Raw genomic sequence first — 19,316 nt, forward strand, 5'->3', positions numbered from 1 at the left:
AACTTCAGGTTAAAAGTTCGAATAAGGAACAAGTTATGCATGACACTAGATTCACAAAATCTAATACAAAGGAAAAGGACGACAATATGGGCTTTGATTTCTAGACTGGGATTTTTGAGGATGTTACAGATGATGAAGTGGAGAGGAATGACATTCCCACAGATGTGAACATTGGCATGGAAGCTTCTAGAAACCTTCAGCTTGTAGAAAAACACGACTAAAGAGTTGAAAGATGATTACTCTAATGATGATCTAGTTATTGATATTGCCAAGTTGTTTGGTACCTTAACTATGTTGGGCGAGTTTTCAGTATATGTCATACCTCACCATCTATCTTCTACCATTTTTAAGCAAACACATGAGATTAAAAAATCCTGTATTTTGTAGCACTCTTTTACAAATCCCACCAAGAGAAAGAAACTAAGAAAAGAGATTGAGGAACCATTAACTTTATTTGATCCTTTGCATCCAACCTCTGATAAAGCGTTGGAGTCCTTTCATAAGTGGATGAGTTATGACCAAGGGTGAGTTTTATACATCCATACTTGTAAATTTGTGTTATTCATAAGTTATAAAATTACTAATGTTTTTTTCTACTTTGATATCAAAGGTCCACTCTTGACAATGACTACATGCATGTAGATAAAAAATGGTTTCAATCATTGTCTAATAATGGTTCATGGCTTGCTAACACGGTTTGTAAATGATGCATTTTATTTTTATTTTTATTAATTATTATGTTGAGCTTACAACTAAATAATATAACTAATTTACTTTATTGTAATTGTTAGCACATTGATGTTGCCTTCTTCTTTTTTCAAAAGCAGCGAATAGAAAATCCTCATTTTTTTTCCCAAAAGTTTACCACAATACTATGTTTTGGGTATGTGTAGGTTGAATTTTAGTTATCATTTTTAATTTTTTTGTAATAATGAATCTTATGATCTTGGTTATTTATTTATGCATGTTAACTTTATTCTATGTAGCAAAATGCTCAAGCAAGATGCATTAAGCATGACAAGAAATGGAACCAATTCAAATTACTAGAGAATGACATTCTTATTGATTATGCCAATGGTTTTTAGCCTCTTTATTCTATCAAATGGCCTGGTGTTACATTGTGTATGTTCCCATCAATGTTCGGGTTAGTAATTGGGTATTAGGAGTTGTCCACATTTGTCGAAGGATTATATATGTATATGACTCATTAATGGAAATCAATAATAATGCAAGATTGCAAGTTGTCATTAAACCATTAGCCAAATTGTTGGCGCATATATTGAATGCTATAACATATTATGGGTTTCATGGTGACACAAAGGTTAACTACCAGGAATGGGAAATTGAATGGCTGTGAGATATTCCTCAACAAGAACATGAGTAAGTGATCTTAGATTTACTTTCATATCTTATACACTTAATCCTTAATAATATCTCTAACATTGATTATTTATGTACCATGCAGTGGTTACTATGACATGTTTGTTATCAAATATGCTAAATACTTATATGTGCTCGAATGTATTGGTTCTGGGAAAAGATGGCAACATAGTTATTTTATATGAATTACTTGCCTATGTAATGGATTCATATTGATATTTCACATTTGGATAATGTAGTTGGATGGTTTGTTATATGTAATTGGATAACTTGATATATGTAGTTAGACATTTTGATAAATGTAGTTAGATAACTTGATACATATACTTGGATATTTTGATGAATGTAGTTCGATAGTTATGTATACAATTGACCTTTTAAACTAGACTTGACTGTTGTCAAGTTGTTTTGTGTACAAACTTGAAGGTAGTTATATCCACAGTCTTAATAGAATACCCGAACTTAACTACTATCAAGTTAACTGTGAATAAACTTGAAAGATGTTAAGTCAAAGTCTATTCCAGAATAACATATTTAATCTAGACTTAATATGTATCAAGTTGATCTTGTATAGACTCATAGGAAGTTGTGTCTATAGTTGTCATTTTAACCTGAACTTAACTATTGTCAAGTTATTTTATGAACAAACTTGAAGGTAGTTAAGCCCACAATCTTCAGACAAAACCTGAACTTAACTATTGTCAAGTTGTTTTATGTACAAACTTGAAGGTGGTTAAATCCATAGTCTTCAAACAAAACCTAAACTTAACTATTGTCAAGCTGTTTTATGTATAAACTTGAAGGTGGTTAAGTCCATAGTCTTTAGACAAAACCTGAACTTAACTATTGTTAAGTTGTTTTATGTACAAACTTGAAGGTAGTTAAGTCAATAGTCTTCAGACAAAACCTAAACTTAACTATTGTCAAGTTGTTTATGTACAAACTTGAAGGTAGTTAAGTGCACAGTCTTTAGACAAAACCTGAACTTAACTACTATCAAGTTGTTTTATGTACAAACTTGAAGGTAGTTAAGTCCACAGTCTTCAGACAAAACCTGAACTTAACTATTGTCAAGTTCCTTATCAATAAACGTAAGGACAGTTTAATCCATAGTTTGAAAATAAACATGCAATTTTCATTCATACTTTATACATGCCTCATCATTATATATATGTGAAAAAGTAACAAATATCTCCATTTCTATGAGTATGAAAAAAAAAAAGGATCATTATTATAGTATTCATCTGTGTGCTTATCCTATCACCTTATACAAAAAAGTAACTTACATTCCGTTCGGATGAATACCAAAAAAACAAAAAAAAAAAAAAAAACCTCACTATTACAATTTTCATTCTATGTAAGTTCATAGGGTGCCAAAGCTATCATGATATCAAGGGATTGGTTGTTTGCATGTTTTCGATTATGCCCATATTGACCACATAGACTATAATGAGATGTGCACTTACCCTCTTCGCCAGAAGGAATTCTTACTTTCCTTGGTCGTTTTGTTGGATGTCTTTTAGATGGTAACATAGCTTTGTTATGAATGTGATAAAGTATTATCCAATCTATTTCATTTTCAATTGGATAAATACACTCTGAATATGAAGATAACAATGCTTTAGTAGTAAAATACTAGGAACACAAAGTGTAACATGAAATGTTGTAATATCTAAAAGCAACAATAACATTTTGCACATGGAATATGATCAAGATCAAATTGTAGACATGTGCATGAATGAGTGTCTAAATTCACTTGAGCACTATTGCTAACATATTTAACATTGCACTCCTTGGAGTTGATAGGTTTCACTAGATATGTTGCTGACATATCATACCTTGAACGAAGTTCTCCATCAGCCCAGATGGTAAGTTCAGTTGACATTGACATTGCTTTTTGTTGACGAGTCACAAACCATTTTTGAAGTAAGTTTCTCAATTCTTCAACCAATTGCAAAATCGGAAGATCTCTAGCATTTTTCAACACAACATTAAGGCTTTCAACGATCCTTGTGGTCATGATATTATATCTTTTTTTTTGTAGAATATGAACATGCCCATCGAACAACTCCTACATACATCAAATATCTTGCTCTTTGGTCAATCATCTCTAGTTACCCAAATATAAAATTAAACTCTGAAACACAATAAGCATAAGCAGTATCATGGAACAACTTATGAATTGTAGGATTCTTGAACTTTGTTTTCAAATTTTGTCCAACATGATAAGTGTAGACACCATGCCTCACATGGGAAAATACTTTATGTATTGCTTTCTATATCTAATTGTTACCATCTTTACACGCTGCAATAAACAAAGTCCTTAAGTACTTTGCTTTAAAAAATGTCCCATCAATTGCAACCACATGTCTTATTAATGTGTGAAACCCAGCAAGAGATGCATCAATCAACATAAAAAGGTATTTGAATTGATTATCACAATCGATAACTATATCAGTAATGGTACCAATATTTTTTTGCTCTAAAACATAGCAATAGGATGGTAAAGTGTTATAGGACTCCTCAGATGATCCCCTAATAGAACTTAGAGCAAGTTTTCTGGCTCTCCACGCCTTACCATAACTGATTTGAATGTCATACTACTTTCGAATGTTTGTTACAATGTCTTTTGGTCGAAATTCATAACTAACCTCTTGATATGTTTCTCTTATACTCTCACCAATCAACCAACTACTTGCATGTCGATTGTCACAAGACATCATATATAACCGACAAGTGTGTGTTGAATAGTATTTCATTATTTGAAACATATTGGAAATCCCCAACTTGGTAGCACGAACTCGCCACTTGCATTTTTTATCAAAACATTCAACAATCAATAACTTAGTAGTGGATTTAGTTGTTTTGAACTCAAACTTCCTTTTGAGAGCCATCATATACAACTTTCTTTGTAATTCTTTCTTACTTGAGTATATTTGGTGCTCTTCTAGATGGTCATCACTAATTCTACTAACAATAGGTTGTTGCATCATTTTTTGTCTTTCATTTGCTACACCTTCGATTATAGTGGGATTGTCATGTATGGAACCATTATTTGTATCAATCATGGTCAAGATTTCAGCACTTTGAGCTAAACTAGTTCTGAAGGAGCCAATTTGGGTCACTTGCTCATCATTAGTAGGGTTAGTATCCATCCTATAATCCTTCTCATTAATTGCAGTCTCATTCATGTTCCAATCATGAACTTTATACCCTTCAAGTGACTTATTTTGAAATCTTGGTCCATTTTCACCATCAACAGTAAGAGTTTCAACTGAGTCACAATGAATGTGTCTACTTTTACACATCAATGTTGAGTCCCCGTTCAATTCTTTATCTATCTCAGAAGACATATGATATTCAAAATAAGAATTGGAAATTGATTTCTGACTGTGAGTATCAATTCTCTTTTCAATTGTGATGCACAATGGAACATATCGCTTACCATTTGTACAATTTAAACCAATAAAGAATTTCACATCCCTATCATTAGTTAGTTGTATAGGACTTGTGAGTATGTTGGCATTGAATACATACTTCATTGAAAGAAAACAATTCGTTGGATCCAACTTCAGAATATGATGGACAACCCCTAATAACTCTTTATATGATATAGTTTTCGGGACATCAATGCCTTTACCTTTACTTCCTTCTAAATAGAAAGCATTTCCATCCCGTACCTATTCTCCTTCATATAGAAGCATTATTCCTACTTCATCAATCACTGAAATAACAAAATAATTCAATTATTGTCATCAACATATAATATTAGAATATTTTTTTAGTTACATCATAGCATTACCATCAATAAGTAGGTATTAATTTTAAAAAACTCATTCATTATTAAATACATATTATTTCATTACACATTTTTTTTAATAAACAAAAAATAAATAATATTATTAATCATCTTTACTACCTTAAATAATACCAATAATGCTATAGAAATACAATGTTTATAGTTATTAAATAAATTTAGATATTGTAACTCTTAACTATTTTTAACAATAAAAATATATTTATTTACTAAAAGATTGGTTATGCTATAATTCATTAATGTCAAGGATAATTTGCAAATGGTTCAACTCAAATTGAGTATAATTAAATAAAATAACAATAATGTTATGTTACTATAAAATAACTATATATAATCTTAACATACGTCAAGTTCAACTTAACATCAGTAAAGTTTTGGTATATAACTAAAAAAAGATAACTTTATATATTATATCAAAAACCCTATTAACACATATATTTACATTTATATAAAGAACAAATATGCAAACAATATTAAAACCATCATAAAATTTCGTAAGTTTTATTACTTACCATCATTTGATCTTTCCATATTGACAATGTTTCTCCACACTACACTTTTTAAGTTGATCGTTTTATTCTTTTAACGCATTTTTTCATGGCTATAAATGATATTATGAGAATTAAAACAATTTCAAACTTATTTAAATATTTACTACATCTCATTAAATGTTTGAAAATATTCAATAAATAAAACATGAAAGAAAAAAATATGGAAAAAAAAACGTACACTATTAATCCGGCCATAACTTTAAGCATTGTTTATCTAGTCACAACTTTAAGCACTTTAAGTTGAAGAAATTTGAAGAGAAATTGTCTGAAATTTGAAAAAAATGTGTTGATAAGAGAGAAACGGGAATAATATGAGAAAATGAAAAAATAAGAAGAAAAAGAAAGTGGAAGGAAGAATTAAAAAAAAAAGTGAAGGAAGGGAAATACAATTAGAATGGAAGGGGAAAAGGGGGTGAAGTAGCTGAGGGACATTTTTGTCCGGGTTAGGTCATTTAGGAGGCTATTAAAAGTGGAAGGTTAGTTTTGCAATATTGAAAGAATTTTATCTCTTTTAATCCGTTATCCAAAAAATAACAATATATATATTAAAATTATTTTGGTGAAAAAAATGGTATATATATATGATATAATATGTGATATGTGACATTAATGTTTTATGTGTTGATAAAAAATATGAATTTTTTAAGTATATACTTAATATTAATTTATACATATTGCATGTAATAGATTTTTTAAGTACTATGCATCAAGTGTGTTATATAAAGCACATGCATATCATGAAATTCATTTTATATTTAAATTAAAAATTTTAATTTAATATTAAAATTTTGTAAATAAAATAGAATTAATAAAAATTATTTGATTTAATATTAATAAGGAAAAGGAAGCCACGTGTCACACATGGATGCTTCCCCTGTAAATAGTAGGTGAAATTCCAGCTTTCGGGTATAGCATATAATTATTCTTTTTGGGTAGAGGTTCCTACGCCATGTTTGGGAGAGCTTCCTGATTTAATATTATTATTATTATTATTATTATTATTATATGTTTATTTGTATTACATCCTAGTTTGATTTTATTAGTAATCATTTTTTTATATATATTTTTTTATCATCAAAATTGTAAAAATAAATTTTTAAGTAAGAGTTATAAAAATTATTTTCTTGTAAATAAAATCAAATTGGATTGAGAAATTGCATCGAATCATTTTCTTGTGTATAAACCTAAGAAAAGAAAAAGGAAAGGGGAAAAGAAAACAAACAAACTAAAGTCATGCGATTTTTTTTCTTTATAAGTTTGAATTTTGAATTTTAAAATACATATATTTTGAAAAAAATAAACCAAAAAATATTGACTCAAAAGTCAAAACTATCCTCTAACCCTCCTTTCCTCCTCCCAACTACCACAATTTTATTTATTTATTTATTTATTTATTTATTAATTATTATTATTATTATTATTATTATTATTTTACTTTGATAGTGTCCTCTTTTATTTTTATTTTTAAAAAAAATTGGCATGTGACAAACCATGTCATATGAGTTTTTTTAGTTTTTTTTAGGGTGTTGGTTTCATAAAATCTTTTATCAAATTTTCATGATGGTAAATTTTTATTTTTATTTTCGTTTTGGATTGTAATCTTAATACATTAATTAATGGGAAATAAAACTAATCTCCATTCTTGTTCTTTATTATAGTGTTCCAAATATGGTTTTAGGATTGAAATTGATTTTGAAATATTAAAGGTTAAATTGGTAGATGTTGTATAAATTACATAGAAATTTGAAATTTCTTACTTTTACATCATTTTAATACCTTTAATGCAAATTTTTGTATTTTTTAAGTTTTGGGTTTGAAAGAAGAAACATAGCATTGATTAAAGTTAAAACAAAAGTGATGATTTTTTTTAGTTAAATAATTTGAAAATATGCGTAAAAAAAAAAAAAAAATTAATCCAATGCATTGGATAGTACTTTAATTTAAATTTTTTTGGATAACCAAATGATGGATTTGAAGCATTTCCATACCAAAACAATGATTATTATTTATTGAATAAAATTTCAAAATTTTCAAATAGCAATAATAATATTGTTATTGTTATTATTATTATTATAAAGAAATAGAAAACCATTAATTTGAAACTTTTATCTAATTGTTTATAAGGGATGACAATAAAGCAAGTTCAGGATAGGGAGTATGTGAATTTTTCATGCTCATTTCATCTCAATTTATATATTTTGAAAAAAAAAATTAAACTTTTTAATAAAATTATTTTAAATTTTTTTAATTACATTAAAATAAATATATTTTGTAAATAATTAAGATTTCGATAAAGTCGCGGAACTCATCTTGGGCTTGTCCAAATGACACATAAAATATAATGGAAAGTTGGCACCATATGTGTATAGAAGAGTTTTCAAGCACTCATCTAGCTTTGCATTTGTATAAAAGAGTAAAATCCATTACTTTGACTCTTGCGGAATTGCATTTAATTTTTGTCTATAAAAAAATAATTTTTGAGAATAATGTTATAAAATAGTACTTAATTATTCCAAGGAAAATAAAATTCTTTGAAATTATTTTGTACCAAATATTGTGAGCTTATGTACAATACAAACATTCTTAAAATATTCTTCATATTTTTATCTAATATGTTCAATTTTTTCTTGTAATACTCAATAAAAATATATTACTTAAAATTTATTCTAAAAACTAATTTATTATCAGAATAAATTGTTTACAAAACTAGTTTTAATAAAAAAAAGTTATGAAATAATTTTTTTTAATTCTAAAAAATAAAAAACTAGTTTAAAAAATAATTATTAAACATACTCAAAATATCTAAGGATATGTTTGGTAATTGTTTTCCAAAAAGTTATGAAAAATAGTTTTTGAATTTTTTTTAAATTGTTCTCTGGCTTTTGTGGAATAAAAGTTTATTTAAAAACCTAAAATATTTTAAACATATTTTCAATATTTTTAAATATATTTTAAAAATAATTTTTATATCTAGTGTTTTATTTTTAATCATTCTACATATTTATATAATTATTTCTTAAAATAGTTTTCAGAAAACAAGTGAAAACAACGTAAAACTAAAAAATGTTATTTGAAAATATCCTATTTTTTGTTCTTGAAAATAAAAAAATAGAAAACAATTTTTAGTAATCAAACACATGTTCTATGTTTTTTGTTCTAAAGAATAAAAAATTATTCTAAAAAATATGACCCACTTGATGGACAAGCGAGTTGACACAAAAAGAATCTAAACATGATCAACTTACAACCTAAATTTGTTAATTTCATTTGGTTTTCAAGTCATGTCACCAGGTGTGTCAAGATTTGAACACCGATAGTCCTGCATGCCAAACATAACTAACAACTTGTAGCTTTTGAATTTGGTGTTATGGTAGTAGATGAGGGATGTGCTCTCTATTAGGAAAAGATAATTTGTATTTAAGTTGTAATTATCTTGTTGTAATTAGAAGATAACATTACTCTAAATAGCTTGTAGATTGGCTTGATTATAGGAAAGGATATGTACTAAACATGTATAAATAGTAGTATCAAATCAATGAAAATATATCTTCCAAAACCATTTTTATTATCTTCTTTAATTAAGATGGTATCAGAGCAAGGTTTCTGGTGACTCTGCAGACTCTCTTCCGCTCTACTTTTCTAACAAACCGGCCATGTTCGGAGACGGTTCTACATTGTCTAAACCCTTGGATCCCTCACATCCTTTTTATGTCCATCATTCGGATCAGCCCGGATGTACACTTGTTTCAACCAAACTAAATGGTACCAATTACCAGTTGTGGAGTAAGGCAATCATCCATGCCCTTACAGGAAAAAATAAAATCGGGTTTATTGACGGCACCATACAGCCACCCCCTCACATCCTTTTTATGTCCATCATTCGGATCAGCCCGGATGTACACTTGTTTCAACCAAACTAAATGGTACCAATTACCAGTTGTGGAGTAAGGCAATCATCCATGCCCTTACAGGAAAAAAATAAAATCGGGTTTATTGACGGCACCATACAGCCACCATCGTCCGAAAAAAGGCCAGAAGAATATGCACAATGGAATCAATGCAACAGTATGATTCTGTCGTGGTTGACCAATTCTGTGGAAGCGGACCTTGCAGCCGGCATCATCCATGCCAAGACAGCCCAACAAGTGTGGAGTGATTTGCGAGATCAATTTTCACAAAAGAACGCTCCCGCAGTGTATCAGATTCGCAAGTCAATTGCAACAATTTTCCAAGGTACTATGTCAGTAGCAGCATATTATGTGAAATTGAAATCACTCTGGGATGAACTAGACAGCTACCTTGATCCATACACATGTAATAAGGCGAAGGAACATTCGGAGGAAAAGGAGGAAGAACGGATGATGCAGTTTCTTATGGGCCTCAATGAATCATTCAAAGGGGTTCGTTCTAACATCCTGATGATGACCCCTCTTCGGAATGTCAGGCAGGCATATTCTCTGGTGATACAAGAAGAGACCCAATCTCGCATGGCTTCCGAGTCAACCGATAATTTCTCCATTGCAGCGGCAGTAGACAACAAATCATCATCAAAGAATGGTAAAAGTTGTGATCACTGTCACCGATCAGGACATACGATTGATGAATGCCGATCACTCAAATACCATTGCACCTTCTGTGGTACAGATGGCCACACAGAAGATCGATGCTGTCAAAAGAATGGAACCGGATCGTCAAATTCTCGGCAGAAGGGTTCTAGGAACAATGGTCGAAATAATAAACCTGTAGTGAACATGGCGGAGGGTTCTAGTGACGCAAACTCAGATCCGTCGAACATCTTGCAGAATTTCTTAGCAGAAACTATTCAACAATTTGCCCAAGCTTTGTCTGCGTTTAATCAGAATCGACAAACTGGTAATAATGACGTTTTTACCAATGCCGTAGGTTCGACCTCTGCATTTGATGTCCATGCTAATTCGATATATCTGAATTCATGGGTCTTGGATAGCGGTGCAACTGATCATATAACTTCAGATCTTTCTATTCTCACACATGTTCATTCACCACATAATCATACTGTTAATCTGCCTAATGGTACATCCACACCTATCACACACATGGGCACCTTTCAATTCAATTCTAAATTTTCCCTCCATGATGTTTTATACGTACCAACCTTTCGCATGAATCTCATGTCTGTCAGCAAATTAACGCGAGATTTAAATTGCTCAGTTATCTTCCTTGCTGATTCGTGTATTTTGCAGGACTTGGATTCGAAGAAGACGATTGGCTTGGGTAGACGTCATGGTGGTTTGTATTATTTACAACCAGAAAATCTCTCCTCAGTTTCGTGTCAAATTTCCTCAACCGAGTTGTGGCACAACCGACTTGGACATCCGTCCTCGTCTCGTTTTAAGCTGTTACAACCTTTGCTTTCCATTAAAAATAATGTAGCTCATTTTGATCATTGTTCAGTCTGCCCTTTAGCAAAGCAGACTCGTCTTTCATTTCCCAATAGCTCAATAAAGTCAAAAATTGCATTTGATTTGATTCATTGTGATGTTTGGGGTCCGCATAGAACTCCTACGTATTCTGGTTCTCGTTTTTTTCTTACAATTGTGGACGATTACACTCGATGTACATGGGTGTTTCTTATGGCTCATAAATCCGAAACAACTCACATATTAACTAAATTTATTCACTTTGTTTCCAATCAGTTTCAGGCTTCCATCAAAGCTATCCGCATGGATAATGGCACAGAATTTCAGCCATTGTCTCCATTCCTTAGTGCACGAGGCATTGAAATACAAAAATCGTGCGTTTACACTCCACAACAGAACGGTGTGGTCGAGCGTAAGCATCGTCATATTTTAAATGTTGCTCGGTCACTCTTTTTTCAGTCATAAGTTCCTCTTTACTTATGGGGTGAATGTGTGCTTACTGCGGTTTATTTAATCAATTGTACACCTTCTCCTCTATTGTCCAATCTTACTCCCTACGAGCGCCTATACAATCGCTCTCCATCCTATGCTCATATACGTGTTTTTGGCTGCAAATGTTTTGCCACTATTAACCAGCCCAAACACAAATTTGAACCTCGAGCAACACCCTATGTCTTTGTTGGTTACCCTAGTGGTCACAAAGGATATAAATTGTTCAATCCTGTCACTAAACAGATTTTTATAAGTCGTGATGTGCATTTTGTTGAAGACATCTTTCCATTTCAGCAAAATTCATCTCCTTCCCAACCCAGTCCCGTCAGCACTGTTCCTTTACCCATAGAGCTGCCAGCTTTACCGTCACCTATCACTGATCCGACGACAACCCATTCTTCGTTCCCATCTCCATCAACCCCCTTACCTTCTCCAACTGAAAATATCACATCCTCACCTTCACCAATTCCATTTCCCTCTGATATTTCCAGTTCATCCAACTCCCCTTCATCTCCTCCGGAGTCGACACCAGTGGCTCCTTCTCTGGCAGTCCATCGTCGTTCTGAACGAGATCGTCATCCTCCAGTTTGGCACAATTTATACCATATGTCTCCTCAGGCCGACTCGTCGTCTTCTTCGGCATCCAAAGGTACACGATATCCTCTTTCACTCTACTCATCACTCGCACGTATTAATCACCCTCATCGCATTTTTTTAGCTTCTCTTGATGCCCAGGAAGAGCCGAAGACTTATGATCAGGCTGCACTTAATCCGAAATAGCAGCAAGCAATGGCCTCTGAATTGGCTGCGTTAGAACGGAACAATACATGGTCTTTAGTTCCCTTACCCGCCGGTCATCGTCCCATAGGTTGCAGATGGGTTTTTAAAATCAAATACCATTCGGATGGTCGCATAGAGCGCTACAAAGCGCGACTCGTAGCCAAGGGCTATACTCAGATCGAAGGGTTGGATTATGGTGAGACTTTTTCCCCTACTGCCAAACTTACCACTCTTCGTTGTTTGTTAATAGTTGCTGCCTCTCGTGGATGGTACGCTCATCAGCTAGATGTACAAAATGCGTTTCTTCACGGTGACCTGCATGAAGTGGTTTATATGGTTCCTTCTCCTGGCCTTCGCCGACAGGGGGAGAATCTGGTATGTCGGCTCAATAAGTCTCTTTATGGCTTAAAACAGGCCAGTCGTAATTGGTTTGCTACTTTTGCTGCTGCAATCCGACAGACAGGTTTTGTACAGTCTAAAGCTGATTACTCCTTATTCACTAAAGTTTCGGGTTCATCTATTACTGTTGCATTAATATACGTTGATGATATACTTCTGACTGGAAATGATCTTCATGCCATCACAAGTTTGAAAGAAAGTTTGCTTAAGAAATTTCTCATTAAAGATCTCGGTGACTTGAAATATTTCTTGGGTATTGAATTTGCGCGTTCACAGAAAGGGATTTTTATGTCTCAACGCAAATATGCACTGGATATTGTACATGATGCAGGGTTAACAGGGTCAAAGCCCGAGCTATTTCCGATGGAGCAAAACCTTCGTCTAACATCCGAAAGTGGTGAGAAATTGCATGATCCGAGCAAGTTTCGGAGATTGGTTGGCAGGTTAATTTATTTGACAGTTACTCGGCCTGATATCGTATATTCTGTGCGTACCTTGAGTCAGTTCATGCAGGTTCCGACTACACATCATTGGAACGCTGCCTTGCGATTGTTGCGTTACATCAAAGGTACACCGGGACAGGGACTATTACTTCCGGCCAATAATCAGTTAAAGCTCACAGCATTTTGCGACTCCGATTGGGCGGGTTGCCGTGAGACCAGAAGATCGATTTCGGGTTTTTGTGTTTTCTTGGGAACTTCACTTGTGTCATGGAAATCGAAGAAGCAGACCAATGTATCTAGGTCTTCAGCAGAGGCAGAATACCGAGCTATGGCAAACACTTGTTTAGAACTCACTTGGCTCAGATATATAATGAGAGATTTACGTGTTCCATTGTCAAATCCTTCAGTCTTATATTGTGACAATCAAGCAGCTTTACATATAGCTGCTAATCCTGTGTTTCATGAGCGTACAAAGCATATAGAAATTGACTGTCATATAGTTCGTGAAAAGGTGCAAGCTGGACAGGTTAAGCCGAGATATGTTCCTACTCGACTACAGGTGGCGGACGTCTTCACTAAGGCCTTGGGAAAAGATCAGTTCCAGTTCATGCGAAGCAAGTTGGGAGTTTGTGACATACACTCACCAACTTGAGGGGGAGTATTAGGAAAAGATAATTTGTATTTAAGTTGTAATTATCTTGTTGTAATTAGAAGATAACATTACTCTAAATAGCTTGTAGATTGGCTTGATTATAGGAAAGGATATGTACTAAACATGTATAAATAGTAGTATCAAATCAATGAAAATATATCTTCCAAAACCATTTTTATTATCTTCTTTAATTAAGACTCTCTCAAATCTATAAAACCAACCCTCCCTTTCCCATTAACCAAACAAGCAAACTTACCTCATTAAATTCAAGCAGATGCACGAGCTCTAGATTTTCATGCCTAATTTGCAGGAGACACCCCAGATTTTCTCGTCTTTCTCAAGTTGAGTTGCATCTGGTAATGAGTTCTGTTGTAACCATCAGAACAAGATAAATTGTTAGTATATGTTCCCATTTTCATAAATTCACAAACAGAAACCGAAGTTGAGAAAGGTTATTAGGTAGTTTCTTTGTTTCCTTGAGCAGGGTTTACTTCTTTTCCTCTGAAAAAAAGAGCAGAAAATTTCATGCAAAACTATTTCACAAATTCATCTACTGCTCAACTGCATCTATGTTTTCAAATTTGCAGGAATGATAATCAAACACCTCTTAGTGACATCCTCATTTCTTCGATATTTGTCTTGCATTTTTGTTAGCATGGACCGTTCATCCATCATGGTTTCCTCCTTTTCATTGACTGTTTATTCATCTCTCATGTTGGTTAATCTTCTCTTCCATGTATCAGAACTCTGTTACCGTTAAATCCAGTCTCTCCTGTACAATTTGAAATGATATGGATATAACATGCTTCACGGAGTTTGGGAGGATAAATAAACTCAAATCATAGTGTGTAAGGAGTGTTGAGTTCGTGAACCAACCTCAGAGGCCAATCACTGACATCATTTCCATCATGGGGCAAATTCATTTGGTCAGGATAGGCAGCCAGTCCATATTTTCACATTTTGCCATTCCTTCATTCTGAAGCAGTCCCAATCACCACGGTTCCTGAACTTGATGCTGCACAGAGATTTAGCATACATTTAAAAGCTTGGGAAAGTGGATAGATATATATAGCAGAATCATTACTTGAATTGAAACTTTTGACTGAGAGATTGCTCAGCACTCAATGTCATTTACATAATCATATAAATTTTGTGCATACATGCAGGCCAAAGATTGAAAAGTTCAGATATGATACCAAGCACATGAAATACAGGGATACTGGGAATAATCCATGCAGTAAGTCACACTAGACCCACAAATTTTAAGTACTTTACCATATGGAGGAACTAAGCATTTCCAATTTGGTCTAAAGGCATCATATAGCAGTATTTCCAGAATAATGTTTGCAAGCTTTTAGAAAAATGACGTGAAAGTATAAAGTACTTATATCACTTATGGAAAAAAGCATGTCACACATGAGAACCAATGGCTGAGACATCTAATTATAAGAATCGAGAGGCTTACCTCTACAGAATTCAACCGTGGATTCCTGAAAGGAAACATGATTTAAATAAGAATAAGCTGGATTCTCGATTTTGATTTTATTTATGATTTGTTACACCATAGATATGCACCCAAAGTAATACTTACAATGTCTCTGCTGCAGGACCAAAAGTGCAGTTTGAAGCATCTCTCTAGCCTTCCTATCTGGAGTACATCCAGCAGATTCCATTTCCTCATATATCTCAGGGACCTGGCCAGCATGTCATTTGAATGGATTGTTTAAGGTAGAAAAGGGAGAAACGAAACAAAACAGTGCAATTCAATTCTTGTATGGAGGAATCTAGATGAATTTAGTTCAAACAGAAGGATATACTGCACCTTGTCAAACTTTCTTGCCCTAATACATGCCTTCATAAGTGTACTGTAAGTGACCACATCAGGACTGATACCCTTCAATAACAACAAGAATGTCTCATCAGAGTCTGGGAAGAAGTGTCTCGAAAATGAATTGCATGAGCAAATCCAAAAGTGCTTTAAGCCCATAACATATCACTCCTAGTATGTGTGTATCATGCAAAATAAGATAGGCTTACTGTGTCTTTTATATGATGATAAACTGATAGAGCCTCCAAATGTCTCCCAGCAATGCCAAATGCATTGATCAACATGTTCAGCATTATAAGGTTTGGTTCAATTCCTTCTGTCTCCATGAGCTGAAGAACCTTAACCGTTTGCTCACATAAACCCTGCTTGAGAAATCACAATTACAGTGTTGCATGAAATCTTCATATATGTTGGTCAAATAGAGAGTTAATCCTCTTAACTCAACTTGGACAAAAAGCAAATACTAGCATATTATCATGTCAAACTATCAATCATAAGGTGGCATTCCACTGGTGCCAAAGATCGAGTTGCATATGAAAAGATTGGTTTGTTTGCTGTTACGCCCCCATATCCCTGCAAAGCAGATGTGGAAAGGAAAGCAACTATAGCTTCAGTGTTCATCTTCCCCTTACTGCCAGTTAACTGAACTCTACCTGCCTATGCTGGATGGATTTTGATTCAATCCACCTGCAGGCCTTGGAGAAGCATATATTGAGATAGGTTTGAATGCTATGACCCTTGTTGGAAGCATGATACACATTGTGTATCCCATATTCTAACTTATTTTGTTTTTAGGAAAATTAGTTGTCCAACATGGTATCAAAGCTTTGGCTAACTGGAGATCCCGGTTCAAGTCCTCCCCTCATCAATTTATCTATCTAATTATTGTGATTACAAAACTGTAAATAGTTTGTCATTGATGTGGTAGGGTATAGGCCCCGTTAGCAGCACATTAATTATTTGAGGATGGTTTTTATTTTATATTTCATTTGTTATTTTTGTGGCACTGGGTTTTGAGGATGGGGTGGGAAATGGAGACCCAAGCCTTACTATGTTTATCCTTGCTAAAACATCTATCTTTATAATTGATTCAAATGCCCAAACAGAAGCATATATCATCTGGTCATAATGAGGCTAAAGCTTTTCTCAATTTCTGGAGTCCAAAGAGATGTTCTTTTCTTTGCACATCCAGCGGCCAGCAAAATAAGAGCTAAATTTGCGAATGAATCTATGGCAAACTCCTTATGGCCTCAACCTTCATGGGTTGATAATGAATCTGCTACATGATCATCCGGGCTATAAATTTCAGCTTTTAAAGGCAAATCATATTCTTTATATCTAAAAGTTACTAACCGCTTCCAGTGATCAAAGTCCAACAATTTCTTGGTGTCTCTAGGTTACAAATAAAAGAGGGTATCCAATCATTGGACCACAGTGAATGAATATAGTAGGTAATACACACAGAAAAACAAGTGTAAAGATAATAAGAATAAAATACGAGAAATTAAAAGGGAGTGACTAGAAAGGTGACAAACCTGTTGAGCATATGCATTTGCCAACACACAAAACATGCTAGCTGATGGCTGAATACCTTCCGATTTTAAAGCAGATATGCACTCTTCCGGACCCTGGAATCTTCCATACTGCCCATAAATATCAACCAGAACTGCATAAATGGCACCACTTCTTTGATGCCCTCTGCATTTCATATTCTCAAAATTCCTTTTTATCACATCCCACTTCCCCTGCTCCCCTAAACGGCTGATGATAGTGATGAAGATCTTCGGGTCAGGGTACAACCCTTCTTCTTGCATCTTACTAAATAACTCAAGTGCTTTACCGACATCCCCTGCCTTGCAGTGCCACTGAATCAAAGAATTCCATGTCATTATATCCGGTTTCACGCCTTCTTCCCGCATTTTCTCAAACACTTCCAAGGCCTCACTCAACTCACCACACTTGCCAAACGTATCAATTATGCTATTATAAATCCTCTTGTCTAGTGAAACCCCCATCTCCCTTATCTCTCTCACAATCTCCATTGCTTTCTTCCACATCCCATTATCCCTATACACACCAATCACCTTACTATATACAAATGAGTCTGGTCCAAACCCCTCCCTACTCATTTCACCGATAACCGCCCAAACATCATTTAACCGCCCTGCACGGCCATAATAATCAACAAGGGCCTCATAAGTTGCTCGGTTCCTCCCAATTCCTAAAGCATCCATTTCCGCCAAAACTTTATCTGCAAGCTCTAACAGGCCTTTTCTCAAACAGCTTCTAAGCATCACATTATACACCCTCAAATCAGGCTTCAACCCCAAATGCACCATTTCCCTAAAAATGGCCTCGGCTTCCAAGGTCCTCCCAACACTCCCTAAGGCCTCAATTACAGTGGTGTAACTTCCCAAGCTAAGACTAAACCCGAGAGCCTCCATTTGAGCTAACAGCTTCATGGCCTTATCAACATCCCCTACTCTGCAACTTTCCCTAATCCTAGCATTGTACACAACCCCAGAGAGCTCTTCCCCATTTTCTGAAATGGAAACCTCTTCTACACTGACTTGATGCTTGTTTTTCATGTGGGTATTGATCAAAGTTGGAAATGGTGGACCCATAAGAGAGACCATGAAGTGCATTTTCATGGGCTTATACTGCCCCAATTGTTGGTGAAACAAGGAAACCGATTGGCAACACTTGATGCTAAGCATGATGAACGTACCAATGTATTGCTGTTACTGCAAAACGGGGGGTTTATCATTTACGTATGTTTTTCCACAAATTGAAGTATATAAAAATTCTTTGCCATTTGGGCTTAGTTGTGATATTCATGGTGGAACCATATCTAAATCATACTATGCCACATGCCCAAGGGTTTTTTATATTATTAATTTATTTATATATATATATTTTTAAATACCATAGAGTGATATTAATAATTCTATGATAAAAATTGTCACATAATAGTGTAAGTAAAATCGTAAGGGATTCAATAATTATACGAAAAAAAGGGTATAAAATAATCGTAAGGGATGCATCATATGGACGTCAAATGGTTGATATTATCACTTAAAAAATTATATAATTTTGTTTTAAATGACTAATCTATTAAATTTGATCAATCATTAATGAGTAGCGTCTTTTGAAAATATGCATTTCACCTAAAAAAAATTAATTAATTTTTCAAATTAACTTATCTTTTGTATTAATTTGAGTATTTTAACTCTTTTTTTTATATATACAAGTTAAATATTTTTATATTAAACTTATTTTTTCAAAAAAATAAATTTAATGTTTTATTAATTTTTTTTTTATAGAGCTAAAAGTAATCCAAAAATCATTTCCAAAATAATTATATTATCATTTATAAGATCAAACAAACATGATATTGAGCAATTTTTTTTTTAATATTCATTAATTTAATAAATATTGTAAAATTTTAATTATGGAATAAATCTTTATTTTTGACATGATTCTTATAAGTTTAGAAAAAAGAAAGAAAATGTATAACAAGTTTTTTGATTTAATTTTGAGAATTACAAATTTCAAAATTAACTTCAATATAAAAA

The 19,316-nt window shown here is 33.4% G+C and overlaps 1 protein-coding gene across 2 annotated transcripts; it reads right to left on the reverse strand.

Annotated features, from left to right (window-relative positions):
• Positions 1 to 3,359: 3,359 nt before the first annotated feature.
• Positions 3,360 to 18,534, reverse strand: LOC117933067 (pentatricopeptide repeat-containing protein CRP1, chloroplastic-like). Of its 2 annotated transcripts, none has more exons than XM_034854433.1 (9): positions 17,277 to 18,534; positions 15,951 to 16,103; positions 15,736 to 15,807; positions 15,505 to 15,607; positions 15,379 to 15,403; positions 14,790 to 14,928; positions 14,518 to 14,685; positions 14,170 to 14,279; positions 3,360 to 3,451 (listed from the first exon to the last, which is right to left on the reverse strand). In XM_034854433.1, coding segments are annotated over exons 1-5 (1,512 nt in total). In that variant the 5' UTR covers positions 18,459 to 18,534; the 3' UTR covers positions 3,360 to 3,451; positions 14,170 to 14,279; positions 14,518 to 14,685; positions 14,790 to 14,928; positions 15,379 to 15,401. The 2 variants fall into 2 exon arrangements, with proteins under 2 accessions (XP_034710324.1, XP_034710323.1); XM_034854432.1 differs by lacking the exon at positions 3,360 to 3,451 and adding an exon at positions 8,976 to 9,067.
• Positions 18,535 to 19,316: the final 782 nt, after the last annotated feature.

This window comes from Vitis riparia, chromosome 16 (genome assembly GCF_004353265.1).
Source record: "Vitis riparia cultivar Riparia Gloire de Montpellier isolate 1030 chromosome 16, EGFV_Vit.rip_1.0, whole genome shotgun sequence".
Lineage (NCBI taxonomy): Eukaryota > Viridiplantae > Streptophyta > Magnoliopsida > Vitales > Vitaceae > Vitis > Vitis riparia.

Coding starts and splice junctions, on each gene's coding strand:
- LOC117933067 (XM_034854433.1), bottom strand. CDS start 18,458: ATGCTTAGCATCAAGTGTTGCCAATCGGTTTCCTTGTTTCACCAACAA. Junction 16,104..17,276: donor CAAATGCATATGCTCAACAG/GTTTGTCACCTT, acceptor TTTCTCAAGCAG/GGTTTATGTGAGCAAACGGT. Junction 15,808..15,950: donor ATCATCATATAAAAGACACA/GTAAGCCTATCT, acceptor TTGTTATTGAAG/GGTATCAGTCCTGATGTGGT.